The sequence below is a fragment of the Mus musculus genome, chromosome 2, assembly GCF_000001635.26.
Source record: "Mus musculus strain C57BL/6J chromosome 2, GRCm38.p6 C57BL/6J".
NCBI lineage: Eukaryota > Metazoa > Chordata > Mammalia > Rodentia > Muridae > Mus > Mus musculus.
The window spans coordinates 13216632-13239516 of NC_000068.7; the positions used below are offsets into that span (position 1 = coordinate 13216632).

General features: G+C 42.8%; 1 protein-coding gene across 2 annotated transcripts in view; it reads right to left on the reverse strand.

Annotated features, from left to right (window-relative positions):
* The window catches only part of Rsu1 (Ras suppressor protein 1), a 194472-nt gene that overhangs the window by 139665 nt on the left and 31922 nt on the right, over positions 1 to 22885 (reverse strand). For both annotated transcript variants that reach the window (XM_006497405.4, NM_009105.4), the window contains 4 exons: positions 7674 to 7794; positions 2378 to 2496; positions 558 to 640; positions 139 to 253 (listed from right to left, as the gene is read on the reverse strand). In XM_006497405.4, the coding sequence (XP_006497468.1) occupies positions 139 to 253; positions 558 to 640; positions 2378 to 2496; positions 7674 to 7794 (438 nt within the window). The remainder of the gene's footprint in view (positions 1 to 138; positions 254 to 557; positions 641 to 2377; positions 2497 to 7673; positions 7795 to 22885) is intronic.

The following is a 22885-nucleotide window of genomic DNA, read 5'->3' on the forward strand; positions in this document are numbered from 1 at the left end:
TGTCCTTAATTTGATTAGAATTGGATGCCTGGGTGATGAGAGAGTGAGTGCCCAGGAGAGGAGAGAGGATGATCAGGGTTGCAACGCTGGGATAACTCTTCATTGAACTCAGCACTGAGACTGGACAAGCAACCTTACCAAGCTCTGGAGGCAGAACGGTCAGGCGGTTCCCCTGAATGTGGAGCTCCTTCAGCTGGGTCAGCTCCCCGATTTCCTTAGGCAGTGAGATCAGGTCATTATCCCTGAGGCTGAGCTAAAATACAAAAAATACAAAAAACAGGGAGCTGTCAAAACAATCATTCACAAAGAGGTGCTCAACAGAATCATTCACAAAGAGGTGCTCAACAGAAACACACCCTCGCCAGAAGCCCTCTCTTCCTTCAGGGCGTGATCTTTTCAATTCACTTCAAAGTGTCTGTGGCTAAACAAGAAAGAAGCTGGAGCTCTGGTTCATTCCTACAAAACAAACCTTACTCCTGCTCAAATTGACTCCATTCCACTCCTACAAGGGCTGCGGGAGTGAATTGATTTTCTAAGAATTTAGATAAATTACTTACTATCTGCAACTTTGTGAGCTTCCCAATATCTGGAGGCAGGATTTCAAAATCGTTGTCGCTTAGATAGAGTGCACGCAGGGTGGCTGCAAATTAAACAGCAATATATAAGCAGGGTGGCATGGAATCCAACCGTTTGAGGTCTGATCAATACAAGGGAGCTGGCTTTGATTAATAACCCCGGCTTGGTGAAAAGACAGTGGCATGCCTAGGGCTCACTATAATAACAAGCAGGTCGGACCTAGATTTACTGGTTGATTGTGGCACTGGGACATCCAGGAAACATCTGTATCTGAGAAGACTGACAGGAAGAGTTCGGCACAGTTTCAAAGCTTTCAGAAAAGGTAGCGATTTTTCTCTCCTACACCGGATCACGTTGATTATACCATTAACATCTCCAGAGAAAGGACTGCTGTGCCACCCACGTCAGAATCCAGAGCAAGGGAGCTCTTGCATCAAGCAGGATCTACTACTTCAGACTCGCACTTTCTTAAACAAACAGATCAGTGTTAAGAATAAATACGTAGATGAAGGGCCTTCTGGTGATAGGTGTCATCATCTCGATTTATTGATCCCCTAATCAGATCACTCACTGTTAGCTTCAATGATGAAACAATATGAAGACAAGGGGGTTGAATGAATGGCATGGATTGAAGAGATTGAAGCCCGAAGCAAGTAGAATGCCAAAAGTCACGCCGTGAACAGATTATACAACGATGGTGTGATCACAGCCACTGGAGGATAAAATCCTCAAATAGCAGTCAACAAGAATAACAACAACAAAGCATGCTTAATTAGATGTACTTTAAAATAATGGCTTAACAGCAATCCACCTCCATTCTAACATGGGTAAGGTTGACAGAACTGAATGTTAACATGTGTAACAAAGATAATTTCCTCTGAGATCCAAGAAGATAATTTATAATTGGTTTCACGTGCTTCAGAATGTCTGGTAGAGGCCGGTTCAAAAGGAGCAGATTTTCTAGTGTGGGCATCATGACAAGAGGTTAAGGCAAGGGCAATCACCATAGTGTGAGACCAGACTAGTGTCCACACTGAGGCTGAGGCCAGACAACTCCGTAGAATGAGACCCTGACTCAAAAGTAAATGAGGAACAGAAACAGGAACACAGAACATTGTCAACAGAGTCTCCGCATGACACAGAAGTCACTACTCACAGATGCAGAACGCTAACTTAAAACACACAGCCCTTCCCTAAGTATTTCATTAGTTTCTAGAAAACCAGTCATGCTGATTTTTAAATGTATCTACAGCAAGAAACTTATGAAAAGACAAACATTTGGCCATCCGCAATTAATGATTCCATAATGGTTATCTACTAGACTAAATCAGTCCGTACAAGAATTCTTCAAAAACTTAAATAAGGATCTGAGCTCGGTTTTTCAACAATTGTTAGCAATTTAATAATGTGTAGATTTTAACAAATAATTTTCTAGAGTATCTTTAGCAGTGTATTTCAGGGAATTAATAGCAACTGGGGGAAAACATTATTATTTTATTTTTTGTTCACACTCTTTAAGCAGAAGTCAAGATTCTCAGCTAAATGTGAGATAAGGTACTAACATCTCTCCTGGAAAGTTAATGTCACATTGCTAAGCCCACTCCTGCCCAATGGTGTCAGCCAGCTATACATCAAATATAAATACTGCTGAGCGGTGAAGGAATATTCAAAAGGACTCTGTAGTGAAAAAATATATATGCCCAATAATTTCTCTTACGAGTTTCAGCACTGGCAAATAAATTTTTACTATTAGGACCAAAGTACCATGTTAAAGAGATTTACAGAATTAAAAGTTTCTCACTGAGGTAGAAGAAGTTTCCCGGAAGAGAATGTTCATTCAGGTTGTTGTAAGTTAAGTCCAGGACCTCCAGAGCCGGGAGGGAGCCGAATCCTCGAGGCAGCGTGTTCAACCTATTCATGCTGCAGTGTGGGGAGACACAAGGGACAAGCCACCTTTTAAAAAGCACATACGTACGCAGAACACGGGAACCTGACAGTGTAAGCCCAGTTCAGCAGGATCAGAGTCCAAAAGCACATTATGGTTCTGCGTTCACTGAATGGTACTTGATTTTTCATTGTGTTCATATAATTTAACAAACAAGAAGAAATTGCCACCCGTGTGTGTGTGTGTGTGTGTGTGTGTGTGTGTGTGTGTGCTGCTGAAAATACACTAGAAATGCAAATACACACAAATCTACTCTCTGAGTGATTTTTTAAAAATTTTTTATTAGGTATTTTCTTCATTTACATTTCCAATGCTATCCCAAAAGTCCCCCATACCTACCCACCCACTCCCACTTCTTGGCCCTGGCGTTCCGCTGTACTGAGGCATATAAAGTTTGCTCTGAGTGATTTTCAAATACAGTGAATATTGTTAATGCTAGTCACTGTGGTATATAATAATCTTTTGAACTTACTCCTGAATAACTGAAATTCTTGGGCCTTTAACAATTTCTTAACTCCCTGATCTCCACCACCTGCCTCTAGCAAACATCACTTTACTCTGCAATCATATAGTACTAATAGTTTAATAGTTCTACTCTGACAACCTGTGCTCATGAAATGTATGGAAATTTTTAGTTATTACTTCTTCCTACAGAAAAACTCAAATAGCCCGCTCCATACTTGAAATACCTGTCTGTCTAAAGAGAAACTGATTCAAAACATGCATTTGGGATATTTGCTTTATTTCATCCGTTCATTGTAATGGGAGGGGAATCAACTTCCTGTTCAATACCCATGTACTAATGATCAGAATGATCTCTAGTTAGAATGCTGATTGCCAGGGCCTGGGGCAGGGAGAGGCAAATGAGTTGTTTCAGGTTTGGGAGGCAATAAACTTCTGGAGGCTGAAAGTGTAACACTGTGAAAGTAACACCCAGGACTGACACACTATCATAAAAGTTATGATATGCACATTTATATGTGTGCATGTGTGAGCATGTATGTGGGATGGCTAATGTTAGTTGCCAACTAAAAACGCCTGGGAAAAGGGAATCCCAAGTGAAGAATGGCTTCTATCAGACTGACCTATAAGCATGTCTGGGGGCAGGGCTTTCCTATTGCTCAGTGGTATAAGAAGGTTCAGACACTGGTGGGAACCAAATATATCAGAGGAAGTGAGCAAGTAGGCAGGTTTTCCCCGTTCTTTCTGCTTCAGTTCCTGCCTTGACATCTTGCTTTGGCTTCCTCTGATGATCAACTATAACTTGTGGGCCAAATCCTTTTTTCCCCAAAGTTGTTTTTTGCTAGCATCTTATCATGACATCAGAGAATCAAATTACATACATACATACATGTATATACATATATAAAAATCTAAGAGAATTTTTCGATATTATCTTTTACCCTTCTAGACCTTTATGTCTCTTTTGGAGGCTGCCTCTGAGAATACCTAAAAGTCAGTTTAAACACTGTATAAACAACTTCAGTGTAAGCTGACAGACACTGGAAGGGAGGAGAGACTTGACACTGAAAATCAATCCAACCATTGATCATTCTAATAACAGACGCAATGCTGCTGCCCACCTCGACCAATCCGGCCTCCTGAGAAATGACTGCGCAGAGGGAAGCCAAGAGAAAAGTGGATTTGCAAGTCTCAGGACAGGGAGTCCCAGGCCGGCTTTCCTCAGGGCCTACCAACTTCTTAGACTACTCACTACAAGAGAGAAAGCTTCCCCATGAGCCCAGTCAGTGACACACATCTGCTTCCCTAACGGCCAAATGCTTACAGGATGAATTCTAGCAACAAACTAGGCTGACAGTCCGCGGCAGCTGGGTATGTCCTCTACAGTGAAGTTAGCCCCAAAACTATAGCCCTGACAACTCTATGGCTTTTCATTTCTTGTAAAATACACACTACACTGTGCTTCAAAAATTAAGGACATCTCAAATTTTCTGCTTACTACAGCTGGCCTGAAGCTCATTCATGTCTTGCAATCATCATAAAAAATGGCAAGTACTGCATAATTCAATGATTGGTGAGTGTAGCCTTTGGACCAGGACCTACCCATGGTGCTTGTGGTCTCTTAAGTGCACACTTTCATTTGGCCCGCTAACACTAAGCAGTCCTCTTCACCCTGCCTTAATGTGCACATATAAACCTCCATGAGATCTAAGAGCAGAGATTCCTTTATTAAAATTCAGCTTAATTCCTTTCCCAAGAAAACGAAAATTTTGTGGGAATGGCAACTTCTATGGAGCTATGGAATCAAACGCTGAAAGGTGTTTTACATAGTCAATAAACTTAGAGCTGAAAATACAGGCAATTCCAGAAGGGCAAGGACGTAACTAAGGTGCATGGTCAAGTTTACCCTATGTCCTAAGATAGCCCAAGGTCAACTAAACCAGGCCTGAGCTTATGTTCTTCCCAAACCTGTCTCCAGCTCTAATCCTATGATAGCCGACCAACACAGGAATCTAGGTAGGATCCCTTCCCATCTGTAACTGTCTTGGCAATTTTCCTTCTATATCATTTTCAAATTAAATCCTTTTTCTTCCCCACTACGACTGATCCAGATCACCTTGGACAAAGGTGGCATTCCCACAGTCTTCTTGCCCTTTACCTCAACCTCCCATGAACCCTCTTTGCACTGAGCTTTCAGACAAAACTGCTCTTATTTCACACCCACTACCCTGTAGGACAAATTCCTGCAGAAAAGATCTGCAACCAGAGCTCCACTATGTAAACTGGGGCAGCACTGCTGACTCCCTGCCACCTCTGACACCTATTTGTTTGCCACTGGTGTCCCCACTGTAGTGTGAGCTCTATGACAGCAGGATGACCATTACCTAAAATGACTCCTGGTAGCAATCTGGAATTCAACAAACACCCACTAGGTGTGCAGAAGCCATTCCCAAGGGTCTGGGCTAGCCCTTGCATCTCACCTGGCCACCTTTACATTGAATCCTACCAGTGAACTGCTACGACAGCCCAGGATGTGCTCTGAGCTTTGAAATGTGTCACTCTCTCAGCCTGAGATGGCTGTGCATTGCTCGGATTATAGCACTCGGCCTTTGAAGAGCCTCTCAAGAACCTCGTCTATTGGCAAATGTTTTCCCTGTCTCTGCTTCCGCCACAGCTTCATCAGTCGCATCACAGCTGTGACCATACTGTGCTCAATGACACTGTACCCTGCCCCAATCCTAAGATTCACACCATGACACTCATTTCTGACCCCCTATCAGCAATACTGACATAGAATAAGCACTTACATAGTAAAGAAATAAATGAACAAATTAGTGAAGTATGATGATAATCACTAATGCTGTCTCCTGATTAACATGTATCAGGTTATATTCCTAATTTCACGCTATCCAAATATGAACTGTGCATGAACATCCTTATAATACACTAATATATATGTATATGTATGTATATATGTGTATATGCAGTATACCAACATGTATACATATGTTTTATATGTATTTCATAATTCTATAAATGGATATCTTAACAGTAAAAATACATACCTATGCTTACCATTTTCACACTAGTTTACCGTATGATTTAATGGGGTTTTATATGTGTGTGTGTGTGTGTGTATTTGTGTGTAGTTTATGTATATGTGTATAGACCTGTGTGTGCCCCTATGCAGGCCAGAGAAGAACATAAAGTATGTGTCTTCCTTAATCAGTCTACACTTTATCTTTTAGAAAAGTTCTCTCATTGAGCCTAATGCTTGCCTTCTTGGCTAGGCTGTCTAGCCACCAAGCTTCCAGGGCCTGTGTCTACCTTCATAAACCCAGTGCCAAGATTATAGGTATACAAGAAAAATCCTGGCTTTTACATGGGTGCTAGGGGTTTGAAATTAGTCCCTCCTGGTTTCAAAGCAGGCATTCTTACCCATTGAGCTATCTCTCTAGTATAAGGACTTAATAATCTTCAAACTCAAAAAAAGAAAAAAAAAAAACCCTCAAAAGAAAAAATATACAACCCTTTTTCTTTTCTGTTTTATTGATGGGGATCCAGTATGAACCCCAGCAAGGGAAAACACTGTCATTTGAAGTAACATGGTTCTCTCTTTTTCACTCTTCTTCCTCTCACAGGTTAGCAAGTAGATGCTCTTTGATCTTGCAAAGCTGATCTCTCAAAACTGAGCTTCAACACAAGAGAATCGAAGCAAACCCTTCATGGAAAGAATGGACTAACCACGAATCCACAAACCCCATATAAGACTGATAAATACCCAGCATACCCCGCCCCCCATTTAGCTCACTAACATAACTACAACATCCAGTGGCTACAACTGAATGGGTAGATTGGATTGCACAGAGACGTGAATGGACACTTTCAGCTAACAGCTATGACAGGGAAGATGGAAATCAAAAGCCAAAGTTCCACTTGCCATCCAGGGGGTCTGATGGAGCCAAATCAATAGAGGTCTCTACTGCACTCAGCCACCAAAGTCAGAGGTAATCAGGAGCGCATCAGGAGCAAGCTCTTGAGAAGAGCTTGACTGCCTATCTTGGAAAGGAAAGTGCTGAATCCACCTCACAAACGTGCACAGGGTCAAGTGCCGGCACAAGAACTCTGACAACTGCCAAGCAGTATACAGATGCAAGGTACTGTTACAGCTCACTGATGAATAAACTTTCCTCTTTTCACCTTGGTGTAAAAGTGTACAGTTGTCCCCCATCCCTACAACACCGAAGAATACCTTGAAGTCACAGTGCAAAATGAGGGGCCACTGCATGCAAGGAGGGTGTTTTTCTAACTATTTCTATGTAATACACAGAGAAAACAGGCCAACAGTAGTCCAGCTTATCTGAACAATTAATTCTATGCAAGTCAGTCCTTCCTTGGCCAACATAACAGACATAACATTCTATTGGAAACAAAATATCATGAAAAGATTCCTTGTTGTGCCAACAATTAGCTTCTCAATTAGCTTTAACTGGATATACACTAATGGAGAAGACTGAAAGGAAATATTAAAACAATAAGCCTTTTCTTAAACCTGACACATTAAAAGCAATTAGAAACCCACTACTCCCATGTGATAATCATATAAGCGCTTCCCCTTGCTTGCCCACAGCATGCATTGGCTTCAGCTCATTACCTGGCGGAGATTTCCTCAAGCTCCTCCAATACTCACCCAAGGTTCAGGTGTTTGAGTTTCTGGAGGCTGCTGATCTGGGTAGGCAGTTCCTCGATCTGATTGTTGAAGAAGTTTAGTACCTCCAAGTTCTTCAGTTCCGCTACATTTGGTGGCACAGCTATAGGGATGGAGATGCAGCATGTGAATTCAAGGGGCAAAGGATGCTAGCCACACACTTCCCTATTGAACGCAAGTAAGGTCAAACCCCAGTGCTGTCCACATGCATTTTGTGGGTTTTCTTACTTTCATGGCTAAAAATTCTTGACCAGGTGGAACGGAAGTGTTTCCTCTTGTCTGATTAGATCAAACTACCTGGCAGGACTTGTTTCTGAGTTACAGAGGGGCTGAAAGCAGAAATGAGGAAGACATGAGACCCATGCTGTCAGCAGCCTCTCAGGAAGTGTTTCCTTTTGTCTGATTAGATCAAACTACCTGGCAGGACTTGTTTCTGAGGTACAGAGGGGCGGAAAGCAGAAATGAGGAAGACATGAGACCCATGCTGTCAGCAGCCTCTCAGGGAATAGAACACAGCACACACTTCCACACTACAAGCATAACAGCTGAAGTTATTTTCTTCCTTGTGGTTGCTTTGAACTGCCAGCCGAAGACAGCTAACCCCAATGAAGGAGGGTACACTCAAGTTCTTAAATGATCCCGTACCTGTGGAGCTGTCCTTGTTATCATTGAACTCAGTCGCAGCTAAAGCTTAAGTTGAAATAGTACAATACTCAGTGTTCCTCCTTTCTGATTTTTGTCCTTTTTGTTTTGACTCACACACACACACACACACACACATTAAATTAACAATTGATTAATACATTCTTACACAAAAATTCAAAGAGCCCACTCAGCAGCATGCTGTGAACAGAGTGTGCAGCTCACAGATGAAGATATCCGCTTGGGACCCGCAAGGCATCTCCTTACCTATAGTCTACCATTTGAATACAAGTTAAGAGCCTCAAAAGTAGAGCCAGCCCTCAGTATCTCTACATTGGAGGCAGAAATGTCGAATGAATTTGGGGTACACAAAATACGAGCAGCACTTTTTCCCCTTTCAAATGGAAGCGACATGGCAGTCCAAGGTGACCATCTAATCCACACATAAGCTGGGTTTCCTTATTATTAAATCACATCCAGAATTCTCAATCAACCAAAGATATTTACAGAAAATGGTGCATCTGTAATGACCTTATACAGCTGGCTCTTCTTGTCATTACTTCCTAGAGGATGCAGTTTAATGAGCATTTGCAAGCTATTAGATATTTTACACAATACAGCAGTGATTCAAAGGGCATGGAAAATGAGCATAGGATATGTGCATATAATGTGTCCTTTTATATAAAGGACTTGAGAATTTCTGGATTTTGGTAACCAGGGCTCCTCTAATCAACTCCCAATGACACTGAAGGACAAATGTTCCACTCCAAGTTGATAGCACAGGAGAGAGAAAGAGAGGGAGAGAGGGAGAGAGGGAGAGAGGGAGAGAGGGAGAGAGAGAGAGAGAGAGAGAGAGAGAGAGAGAGAGAGAGAGAGAGAGAGAGAGACTCTTCAATGTTTTGTCATTTATCTAGCCTACTTGCTATTTGATTTTCTATAAGCATGCATATGCAGCTTGCCCATGGTTCATGGAAACTGTAACACCCAAACTTTCCAGATCACTAGGAATAGCAATGCGGCCTTGTCCAGTATAAGCAAGTGGGCCACATCTTATATCAACATATTTCCTTCCCAGCCTGCAGTTCCCTCTTCTCCACCTGCCCCGAAGGCTGGGAAAGACACTCTGCTGGCCAGCATTACTGCTCTAGGTTAAGTCTAACTGCAGGATCAGGAGTGCTTGTACTTAGGACCCTTGCATAGCTCTATGAAAATTCTAAACATCTGAGATATGGAGCCAAACAGCCATCCCAAGACCGGCACGTGGTTACTCCCAGGAGAGATAAAGTAACGGAAAAGGGCCCAGTGTTATTGTTCACTCTGAGTCACCATTTTCAACACTGAGAAACACCCCAGGTATGGATGACCTAATTTCTTTAAAAGGGACTGCTTGGGACAAGGAAAAGAACATGCTTTCATTGAAAGGAGGGACATAAAAGATAAAGACTGGAGTATACCAGAGCCATGGACAGGTGGCAGTGGTCCCATGATAGAGCTTTGCATTAGCCCTCAAAGTGGGTGGAGATGAAGGGACCAATATTTCATGAAATAGTCTGGGCAGCTGGGAAGGATCCCAGAGTGACTGTAGATACTAATACAATACTAAGAGCCTAGCTTGCACAGAGTGGCTGCAAGCATATTTCAGGTACATACGCTGTTGTGTAAATAAATGGTGTTCAGTTTATATGAGCAATTACTGAGAAAGCCATCAAACTTTACCCTCAGGGTCACATGTTCCCTCCACTGACAGAGGTGAAGGGCAGCAACCGAAGACCTAACCCTTTCCCCTTGTCCACCCTGGAGCTATCACTAAGCCTACGCTCACTGTAGTGATCGGATTAGCTTGAAGAGCAATAAAGAAAGTTACTGAAACCAAGAGAAAATGATGATCTCAATTTAGCCACAAACCAAGAATAATGTGGCCAGAATTACTGCTGCCTCCCTAAACTTACCCTGCCAATGCAATTAAATGCTGGTCTAAAGGTATCGCCTCTTTGACAGGATGAGAGATTATTTCACTCTCTGTGCTAAAGCAGTCCAATTTAAAGCCACCAATTATGTTAAATGTGATTTAGGACTTTGTTTTGTGGACACAAACAATAACCCCACATTCAATTTACCAAACCTCTCCCAGCCTTTGGTGTGCATTTGAATGTGTTGTGTTAAGACTCCATTCACGCTGAAAGGGAAAGAAAAAAATGCATAGCTAATATTTCCCTGTAAACTACAGAATTTTTTCATCAGCCACAGTAAAAATAGAAAGAATATAACATTCAGACTTGTCTGGACAGAGGACCATTCATCCAACCAAAATCAGAGAATGCTAACGATATGCAGGATACTCTCTAGTCTTACCATCTAGCAGAGTGAATCTTTTGTGGATAAAGAGAGCCATCCTATGCTATTTATATATATAAAAAAAAAGAAAGCAAGTTATAAATGAAGGGTTATCATAATCTAAAGTAGAAATGGAGGCAGCATTTGGAAAGCCAGCTAATCCCAACAAAACCATGACAAATGTAAAGGGTTAGCAATACACAGTGCGCAGTGAATAAATCACAACTATCAAGAAGAGGTGGCTGTAAAATTTCACCAGTCAAAAGTCTCTCCTGGAATATTCCAAGGTATCTGTGGGACACCTCAGCAAAAAAAAGAAAAAGAAAAAGAAAGAGAGAGAGAGAGAGAGATTGAGAGAGAGAGAGAGAGAGAGAGAGAAAGAAAGAAAGAAAGAAAGAAAGAAAGAAAGAAAGAAAGAAAGAAAGAAAGAACGAACATTTGAAAACATAATTAATGGAGCTGGCAGGATGGCTCAGCAGTTACCGGCACTTGGCAAGGCGGGTGACTTGTATTCATTTCTTGAGGATCCATATGGTATAAAGGAGTGAATGAGTCTGAGAGGCTATCCTCTGACCTCTACATGTTCACCATAGCATGTAAGTATGAGCACAAAGACAGACAGGCAGGCAAGCAGGCAGGCGCAAGCACAGACACACACACACACACACACACACACACACAAGACTTGGAAACCCTGCTCCATCTACTTGTGAGGTATCTGATGTGTGAGCATTGTGTCTATAGACAACAGAATTGAGCACACAGAAGCAGTGGAGAAACTGAGGTATCTGATGCAAGGCATCATAGGCTGACACAGACACCTCCTGACTCTGCCGTCCTTACTATGTGTCCCCTTACTTAACAGACAAGCTTTCTGGGCCTCTTTCTCCTTCAGTATAAAATGAGAAAGATGGATTGTGGTCATTTTAAATCCTCCTCTGCCTGGTTTTAACATTTTATGAGTCTAAGAAGAGAAGAGTTGTTGAAAATCAATGATAACAGATTTAAATAATGCAACAACTGGGGTCCCCAATTAGGATGCTCAGTCATGTAGAACTATGCTTGTCACAAAGAACTTAGTAGCATTTTCTGTCTTGTCAATGACAGCTCCTCTAATTTTGAGACTTCAGCTGCTAGGTTTGGGAGAAAGTCCCTGACTGCTCTCTGGGATTCCTAGGCTCCCAAAGGACATTTGGTATCAATGGGAAGACCACACCACCTCTGGGGACCTTTCAGTCCAGATATTAAGCCCAGGGCCTGTTTGAGAGTACTTTCTCGGGTTCCTAACAATCTCAGACTAACCCACCCACCACAGCTCTGTCTCTTCCTTCAAGTTTTATTTAAAGGAAATCAAAAACAAAACCCTGAACATTACCTTGGAGGCCTGTCTATTTTATTTTCTGGCTAGACTCAGCAATTCAACAAGTATTCTCCAAAGTATCCAGAAAGTTACACACGGATCCCTGGGAGACTTGAAAGGTCCTGTCAGCTTGTCTTTGAGGGACAACATTTTATGAGTCTAAGGTTATCAGGGCCAGCATGGTGTTACACACCTGTAATAGAGTACTCAGCAGGCTAAGGCAGGAGGGAGGAGAGCAAGTTTAAGAACTACAAAGTGAGCTCCAGCCCACTAATAGCACGCTTCCATGGGCAGGAAGCCTCATACTGCCCCCCTTCTCTCTACCTCCCTTTAAAAATCATGGACAGAAATCAGTAACTAGTGCCATTCCCGAGGAAGGGCACGACTCCTTAGAGGACATTCAATCACCACATGAGATATATTTTTAAGATTTATTTTATGTATATGGTATTTTATCTGCGTGTATGTCTAGGCATCAAATGCATACTTAGTATCTGTACAGGCCAGAGGGGGGGTGCTTCAGTTACCCTAAAACTGGTGTTACAGTTGTGACCTGCCATGTGGGTGCTGAGAATCCAACCTGGGTCCTCTGGAAGAGAGGCCAATGCTCTTAACCTCTGAGCCATCTCTCCAGGCCCTCACCATTTTATGTTTACAACAGGCAGAAGCTACACAGCCAAGCAGTGACTCTGAAGAGGAGTTTTATTCAACCGGTTGGCAAGAAGCAAGTGGTTCCAGCAAAAGGAAAAGTAAGGCTGTCCACTCTTGCAGAACTCTGTTCTGTGATGGAAAATTCGTAATTCGGTGGCTGATAATGTATCTTAAAACATTTTGGGAGTTTATCCATACAGTAAAAATACTTCTGTGGAGCAGGGCTGCCCAGTGGGTAACCTCTATTTATATGGATGTTTAAAACTAGTTAAATCAAACTGGGAAAAAATATGGTTATGATTAAGATGTCAAATGCTGTCACAGACTCAGGTTTTGAGCACTTGGTTCCTGGCTAATGGCACTGTTCAGGGAGCCTGTGGAGTGTTGAGAAGGTGTGGTCTTGTTGAAAAGGAGCAAGCCTTGAAGATGGTTGCCCCTGGTTCCAACCCTGCTGTCTCTGCTTCCCGGTTCAGAGCCATGTGATGTTATGCCACATGTTTCTGTCATCACGGCTGAGTCATTCCACCATGCCTTCCCATCCAACTAGGGCAGACTGGAAGCCACTGAAACCACATGCCAAAAGAAACTCAGTGTTTGGTCATATTGGTCAGACTTGAAAAGCTGGACAAGCAGCCCATGTGACCCATGGCTTCTACACTCCTCATGTCACCTCTATAGAGCATTCTATTGGCTAGTGCTGCTCTAAGGTTGTGGGCTCTAAGACACTGAGTACAAATCTCCTAGCAATATATTCACAGACAAAGCGACCTACATTTATCTCAGTGGTGTGGGGACAGACTCGGGAGCCTGCATTTCTCATGGTTCCATGGAATGCTGAATTGGGAAATATTGCAAACTCTTGGTGATATCAAGATCATTTCTTCAATGCTGATGCCCACATCACATAATTAGAGTGAGAGTTTTTATATAAGCAACCTTATCCAAATCAAAAGTGAGCCCGAGGGATGAGGAAAAGCAGAAAAAGGAAAAACAAAACAACAACAACAAAGCCTTTGGGACCAATCCACCCAACCTGAATGCTACCTTGACAACATTTCCAGTCAAGGCCTGCTTTCTCAACAGAGATTTTCCTGATGAAAACAGTAGGGTGGGTAGGAGAGACAGCATACAAAGTCACTGAATTATGTCACCCAGGAACAAATTCATCATGAGCAAGTGTGGTCCAGTTGAAACAGGTCAGGTGTTGTAGGGCAACACAGGGCTGCACTACATACAGCATGTTGGGTAGTTGAGCACATATCATGCAGACTCCCTTGGGCAGGTACCACCATTCCAGAGACTTTCTGACAGAAAGCATTTGGGCTCCCAAAACTAAGAAACAAAACTCTGAAGAATGACAGGCTCTGGGAACAGCAGGCATCAAGCAAAACATAAGGATGGGAGCTCTGCCTAGGTGCAGCCCACGGAGGGGTCAGGAAGCCATGGATTGGTCTTTAGAACCATATGGTTAGTATTGACAGTGGTTCTCCTGTAGTTCCAGAAGGGCAGTTAATAGATGGTGTGCTGTGTTAACACCCACGCTGCCAGGAAGTCAGGAGCAGCACAGAACGTGGGTTTTCATGAGAAGCAAGGGCATAAAATCCGGAGATGACCTTCCCCACAGCCCCACCACCAAACTTCAGTGTTGTGCGAGTTATACTCCGATAACTTTTACAGAAGAACCAAGAGCTGTTTTGAGCTCCAGTGACTGCTGAGCTGAGAAACAAAACCCAACACTCATATGTTTCAAAGAAGCAGATTCGTGGTTCAGTTTTAACTTCCTTTATGGGATGCCACCGATAGAATGCAAATTCCCACAAGGACAAGAAGAGGGAAACCTGGAGCAGGCACCTCACAGGGCCGAGTGCCTGCCTTACAACAAAGAGCTTTGGGGGTACACATGTCTGCTGAGGTAGGAGGCTGAACACTGTCCCCTCCTGTCCATTTCCAGGGACACAAAGATACCACCTAACCCAGATCCAAAAGCCCCCAACAATATCACCCTGGAGAGGTCAAAACAGATGAAAACAAACAGCACTGTTTCAAACACCCTAGCGCATTAAAGGTGTGTTGGAGGGGCAGCAACATGCTTTGAGGAGTAAAGCATTTGCACAGAAATCTAAGACGCTGAGTCTGATCTTCCCAGAACCCACATAAAGATAGGAGAGAGCCAACTCCACAAAGCTCTCCTCTGACCTCCATGCACATCATAGCAAGTGTATCCCAACACACACATACAGAGACTTACAGACACACACATACACACACACACACATATATATATATAGATAGATATACAAAGACACACATACACACACACACACACAAGCACACACCATGCACACATACATCCAGACACACACACACGCACACGCATCACGCACACACACAGAGACACACACAGATACATACACAAGTGTTGCCATACAACACCCGACCTGTCTCTACTGGACCACATTTGCTCATGATGAATTTGTTCCTGGTTGAAGTAATTCAGTGACTTTGTATGTTGTTTGTCCTACCCACCCTACCACACACAGATACTCACATACATAGATGCACACAGACATGCACACACAGACACACACACAGAGATCCATACACACAGACACATACACAGATATACACAAACATAGACACACACAGATGTGTATATACATATGCACCACGTGCACAAACAGATATACACAAATATACACACAGATATACTCAGAGACACACACAGACATGCACACAGAGACACACAGACACACACATACACATGCAGAGAGACACACACAGACACATACCATGAACACACAATAACCAATAAAAATGTAAACGTAAGTATTCTGGATGCTGCAATAAAGAATGTAAATGTGGTGTTATTTCGTTACACTCTAGGCTTTTACAGCCTTTCTTTGAAAGAGTAAAGAGTAGTGAAGAGTACTAAGTTAGCTCGTTCCTACAAGGAAGATAAAGAAATGCTACCAACAACAGGATAATACGTGAAAATAAGCAAGGCTTCTCAGGATATATAACAGGAGCGATCTAACCATTCTAGAAAAGACGGACAGGTAGCATTTTCTGCAGCCTGAATGACGCCAACACTACAGAGTCTGTGTGGAATTGCTGGTGAAAGTCAAGTCACAGAGCCAGCCGTCAATCCTTACCCAACACAACTAGAGACCAGCCCCATATTCCGACCAGATGCAGTGTCCAGACTCCTTACATATGTGCTGTTCCTACAGCAAACCAGGAATCCTACCTAGCCTTAGGTGCCATTTCAATGACTCCATGTAAAAAAGAGATCTTAACTCTCACATGATTCTGGAAATTTTATATGCAAATAAAAAAGGTCATTTGTACTTAGGGTGATTAATTACCTTTGCTTTCTGGCCAAAAACACACGGTGAATAATGAAGTGATTATATATTACTGTTCGAGTTTGAAGTTTGAACTAATCATGTTGTGCTTCACAGATTTTATGGGATTTTCTCCAAAGCAGCTATTAAAGCAGTGAATTACGGTAGTTATAGGTTATTTAAAAACATAAAGTTTATGAAACACTGAAGCAAGTTTTCTTTTAACAGGTTTTAGATGGCCCTCAAGGTAAAAGTAAAAATTCGCCAATTATCTAAGCCCCTACCTTAATAAAGGCCACCATCTCCCCAAATATTATTAGACATACAGGTAACTAAAGTAATTCTACCTGTGGCTAATCAACAAGTATTTGCTGAGCATGAGTGCCCAAGGGCACACATGTTTCATGGGCCTCCTTAGGATTCTGCAGCTTAAATAGTTTTATGAACCACAAAACCACAAAAACAAAACAAAACAAAAAAAAAAAAATCCTGAGTTAACCACTGCACAGACACACAACTGTGGTGTCACCCTCTTACCAACTACAAAGCGAACAATCAGTTATATAAAAATTAGAAGGAAATTGTAACAAACAAGCAATAAAGTGGGTTTGTAATATGAAGCCAAACAGGCAAAAATGTACGTCCCTGAGCTACAAAAAGGGCATGCACAACCACACGCAACTCCTAAAGATATGACGGGTGTGAACTGCCTCCCTTCTGAGCAGACACAATTTGACTGGCACCTAGAGTCTGCATTAGCTTAGCAGAAAAGAAATATGTTCCTAATCACACGTGGTGTGGTTTTGGTTCCCCACTAACTCAGTCACACATCAGCAGCTAGCTTTGCCTGGGGAGCTGGTTGGGACCATCACATCCAAAGGAGGAGAAACGGCTCTGGAAGCCGGGGAGAGGAAGTGACGTCCAGTGAAACGGAAGATCAGGACAGACATCCTGCTTCAAAAAATACCTCGAAAGTTTAGAAAGACGAAGAGAAACAAGAGACAAAAATTAAAAAGACACACATCCTCCATCAACAGAGGAAGCAAGCTTGGGGCGTAAACAACCTGCTCAGCCTCTTTGATGTGTATGCTTTATTATATGTAATACACTATAATAGTATAGTTAATATAATGTAGTATATGAACACATGTATGTTCAGGTGTGATTATGAACAATAAGCGGCAGATAACACTTAATTAAGTCCAACCGTCAGCACTTGCTCAGAGCACCGTTTGCCCACATTTCTGCCTTTCTTTACAACTGAGAATGACCACGGAGAGGCCGCATGGGGTGCTCTGCCTATCAGACCATGTGCTTAGAGGCTGAGGAAAGGGGTCATTCCGTGAACAGGGAAGAGAGGGGAGGTGACGAAGATGGCCAGAGACAGAACAAGACACACAAACCACCCTCCAACCTTGGCAAGTCTGCCTGGTCTAACGGAAACAAAGATCAGAGCCACAGAAGTGTTCGGTCCATTAAGCACTGGGTTTCCCTTGCCTGGAACAGTTAAAGTGCACACATAAATCACTTAAAGAAGTAGCCAGGGGAGATGGCAGTGCAGAGGCTCAGGGTGCAGAAGATCAGAACCTCTGACTCTGATTATTTAACCACGTTAAGTGTAATTCCTCCACTTAACAGAGGGTACAGTTTGATGAATGCTATCTCTCGCCTTGCTTAATTCTCAGTTAACTCCACATGTGGGGTGCTGTCCCCCACAGCCTGATGAGCTGTGGGGAGCCTTCTGTTTTACACACCACATGGTCGTGGTTTATTTTGAAGGGGAAGAGGGCCTCACAGAAACAAGGGGAGTTCATCTAAGCTTTCTGACGGACGGCATAGGAGCTATGACTTCAGAGATGAAAGTGGTAACATAAAGAGAAGAAGGAACATAGAGGTGAGGAGAAAGGATACTGAAAATAAAAATTATGAAAAAAAATCAAACAAAAGACAGTTCAGACTGAATAGAAAATCAAAATTCTGTCAACAGTTAATTAATCACACCAGGACAAGTCTGTCCTACTGGACTGAGTAACAGAGAAAGCGAAAGTGGTCACAAGAATTTTATTACTTAAAAATTAATATATATGTATATATGTATAGGCACATTCCACTCAAGACTAGGGGTGGGCTCTAAGATTACAAATGCAATCTTATTTTTAAATGTAAATTCAAGCTAATAAATCAGGTGGCGCCTACTGGCACTTTTTATACCTGCTTCTCATTCATTTAGAAAATCATCTTTTGAACGCTCTGGAAAACTTTCTTCAAGAACCAGCGTCAAGTCTATCTGCTCTGCAAATACACCACTGCTGCCTTCACTCAGTCCCGCGGTTTCCAAACCTGAGATGTGCGGGCTTAAAGAACTGATGTACGGGCAGAGCAGGACCCAAAGCCAGTGACATCACAGGAGAGCAGGACCCAAAGCCAGTGACATCACGGGCACCATGTGTGCTTCTGAAGCGACTATGCTCAGTTTTGCTTTAATTCTTAAAACAACGACAAAGCTCAATAATTTAAGAATAATTAAAATACATACACCTGTATATTGCACATCCTAGACTATGTACACACACTTCCTTTGTTCTTTCTGTCTCTCTCTGTCTCTCTGTCTCTGTCTGTCTGTCTGTCTGTCTCTCTCTCTCTCTCTCTCTCTCTCTCTCTCTCTCTCTCTCTCGTGTGTGTGTGTGTGTGTGTGTGTGTTTTCTGTTGTGCTCAATTTAACCTTGGCTGGCTCGTTATGGTGCTACATCATCAGAGAACACTGTATGCATGCATCATCAGAGAACACTGTATGCATGTTCTATTTTGCTATTAAGTCACTTCTGTTTGACAGGCGTTGACCTCTTCAAGATCAGCCCCTAGGATGGAAACAGGACAGTAATTTGGAAGGTAGCAGGCTTATCTACCCCACATGACTGTCCTCACAGCCTGTCATATCACTCAAGCCGTGGTGATTGATGCCCTCCCATTTAAAACTATATCATGGAGGATTAACATGTTGCATTTCAGAGAGCTTCCTCCTTAGCATAGAACAGGTCCCAAGAAAAAGGATACTAAAGTAGGCACATTTTAGGTGGTGGAACTGGCAACCAAGGGACCAAAAGAAACATGGGCTTTCAGGTGAGGGTGAGATGTCACGAGAGCCAGCAGCAAGCAGACAGCAAAGACCATGGTCTGTCAGCTGAGGGTGAGGTCCGTGGGAGCCAATCTCCTTTGACTGTACCCAGGCCTGTGGACCAGCCTGGGCCTGGATCACTCTCACATGTGATGACCTCACATGCCTGCTTATTAAAGCCAAAAATAACAGCACGCAGCCAACTGCAGGCAATTTTTCAAGGTAACCTGACGACAGGGACCAACAGGGAGATATTGTTTAATTAATAGCTGTCAGGCTCAAAAATACTGTGTGCATACTTTTTCAACTCCAATCTCTCAAACGATGGCACAGTAACAAGCTGATAAATGTGCACTAATTAAAAAAATAAGCTATTGATCAAAGCTTCTGTGTTATAAATACATTTGTGCTCTGTTAAGATGCAAACAGCAAGTTGTTTTGATACTGTCACGAGACAGATTCATGGCACAGGAGATTTATTTTGCATATCCCCCCTCCTCTTTAACTTCACCCAGGCCCAGGAGCAGGAGTCTTTTGCATGCAGGATGACAGATAAGATATGAAAGGGGGGAGGACAGCAGACCCAGGAGCAGCAAGGTCTTGGGAGAACGCTGAAGGTCACTTTTATAAATTGAGACGGTTAATATTTCTCACTCATCCCAACAATCTACTATGGCTATGAGAAAGGTTTTCAATTTATCTCATTTGCAAAGCCGGCTCCATTCTCTGCTTTACAGCTGGACCTGGACATTTCAAGTTGCTGTATTTTTTTTCTTTCTAATCTTTAGTCTGCCCAGTTCACTTACAATGAGACTCCTGGTACATATCCTCTTCATCTACATAAAATTTACGAGCATTGTCTTAACTTTCTATGTCCTCAGAATACCACCCTTGGCTAAAAACAAACAAACAAACAAGAGTTGAAATTGCTAAAGAAAATACCCCAACATTTTCTTGTTCACTAATTTCCTATCTAAGCTATCACTAATGTGAAATCGCTTTTTTGAAACTCAGATTCGGCTCATAGTTCTTGGGTTTACTGCCTAACCATTTCCAATATATTAAATGACAAGATAAAGCCCACAGCTAAGACCCAAAACTACAGCTATAGGTGGCAATATCTCAGGAAAAGCCCACATGACAGTTAAAAGTTCAAAGTACCCAATCAGGTGATTTCACATTTAGTGCCACACACTTAGGGAACACTGAGACAGAGGGTTGCCCAGTGACTGCGAAGACAAGAGATGCAATCTGTGTTTACTGCTCAAACTGATGGGAGCTCCATGCTTGGCCTGCAGAGGCCACACATGAGAGATGCTGTTGGTTTATTTAAGCTGTCTGCAGTGTTCTCCGATGGATGTTTATACAGAAGCACTTTCCAAAATTAAGGATTTCCGTGTTGAAAGGAATGCCTAGAGACGTTTCTTTTCTCATGTTGGAGGTGACCCATCTCATAGCACGCAGCATTCTTCCTTACACAATGCCACGTATTAGTACAAACGTCAGTCTGAATGTGAACAAATGAATATTTCCCAATTCTAATGGCTATTTGTAAATTAACACCTCATCACAGACGTGTGTGTTGAACGTCCTGCTATGGAAAATTTTCAAAAACACCCAATACAGAACAGTGCTGAAAGCAATACATTTCCTTCTGTTTAGACATACTGGGGAAAGAAGAATTGTTCCTAACTCAAGAAAGCATTTTTCAAGGGGGGGAAATGGTGTGTGGCACTGAATATATATTTCAGTTTTAACAACCACACAAAAAAACAAACACCTCTTTTGATAAAGATCTATTGTAAATGTGACAAAACCTCACTATGTAAATGGCACCAGCAACATGCCCTGTGGTACAAAGCCAAGCCAGAGAGCTGCCAGAAACATTTCTTCTGACAAAACAAACTTGTATTTCAATCTTAGGTACCAGACCTGGGGGGGGTACCCAAATCTAATGTGTGTCTCAACAGTGACCTCTAGTGGCCAAGCCCTAAAATGACTGTCTCCCAAGGAAATAAGGCTAAAGTTTCTGAAAACTTGGGACCAAATTAAAGAGCCAGCTTAGGACTCAGAGCTAGCCCTCACAAAGAATGGCGTTTTGAAGGTCATGGCAAAGTCACTCAGGGACTGTGGTAAACACTTGTCTCTCTTCTTACTGCATCTGTCCCAGCAGGTAGGTTCTTTGCTAGGCCTCCCAAACTGCGGGGGACTTCACCACCTGACTGATGCTCTTCTCCACTGGTATTACTTCATTAGTGCCTATTTCATATGCAACAGGCTTTGAGTACTTCTGTGGGATACAAAAGGAGAAGATGGTATTTCCAACCTCAATGAGTAATTTGGGGACACATACATACGGGGGTGGGGGTGGGGGTTGAGAGAATGCTAATCTGACTTAAAAAAAGAACAGCCCAAGCCCCAGCCCCATGTCCATCACACGCAGGAAGCTAAAATGGAGCTCAAGCAGGCAGGAGCCCAGGAAGCGGCTGAGGAACAAGGGTCCCTGGAGTGGTTTCCAGCCAGCTTCCCCTAGTTACAAGTACTGCAGAGCATCATAGCACCACTACCACACAGCACCCCTCAACCACAGAGCAAACCCACGACTGCACAGATGAAGCAGATGTCAGGCTCCGGGACACAATGCACTGTTTCTCTGGGGCACTAAGATCTAGTGTGCTGGGAATAAGGACATGGTGAGAAAGGCAGAAGACGGTGGCAGATTCTACACCAGCTAATCCCCGAGAGGCCTACTGATCCAAGGGTCCCCCTCTCAGCCCTAGCCCGCCGTTTCCTCTCAGGCTTCCCTTATCCAGTGTCTGCTTCCTTTGAGCAATCTTGAGTTTACCCAGGTAAACTAGACACAGAAATGATTCTTGTTAAGAAAAAAGAAGAAAGGAAAAAAAAAAAAAAGGTTAACATTCAGTTGGAGCAGCCCAGTGCTATCCTAGCAAGCACGAAGACCTGGCTTACCCCCAGAACTATAGAAATAAATAAATGAGTACACAGAAGAAACAGAGCACGTTGTTCCTCCTCGCCACCTCCTTAAACACACCACAGGCTGGAGCATGGCTGAGAAAGTTACTGCCGGCATTACGACTTTACCAGACTCCATCAACATTTCATTTAAATGCTTTACATGTGATGAAAACGAATCACCAACAATTATATCTGGGACCTTAGGTTTTTAATTTCCGTCGTTTCATAGTTACAGAAGACCTGACGAATCTCTGCATACAGACCAAGGCATGCAGCTCATGGTGGCAAAATGCTTGCCCCATATGCACAAAGCTCTGGGTTCCAGCCCCAGCATTGCAAATAAATAAATAAATAAATAAATAAATCTTTAGAAGGATGTCAAAATCAGATCTACATAAAGCAAGAATGGCCTAAGGTAAAATAAAACATTAGAAATAAAATTCTAGAGATGAGGAGAAGGATTAGTGGGTAAAGCGCTGGCTGCAGAAGCTGAAGACCTGAGTCCAGATCCCGGCATCCACATGAAGACAGGATGGACGGAGGCTTATGCATCTGTAATCCCAGCCTGAGCGAGAGGTAGAGACACGCGGATCCCAACCAGCCAGGCTAGGCAAATACGCGGGCTCCAGGTTCAGTGAGGAACCCTGGTGCACAAAGAAAACCAGAGAACATGTGAGGAACACCTGGCTTGGACCTCTGGTGTCTAAGCATTCATGTATTCACACACATGAACACAGAAACACAGTGCATGAACATACAATACACATACATT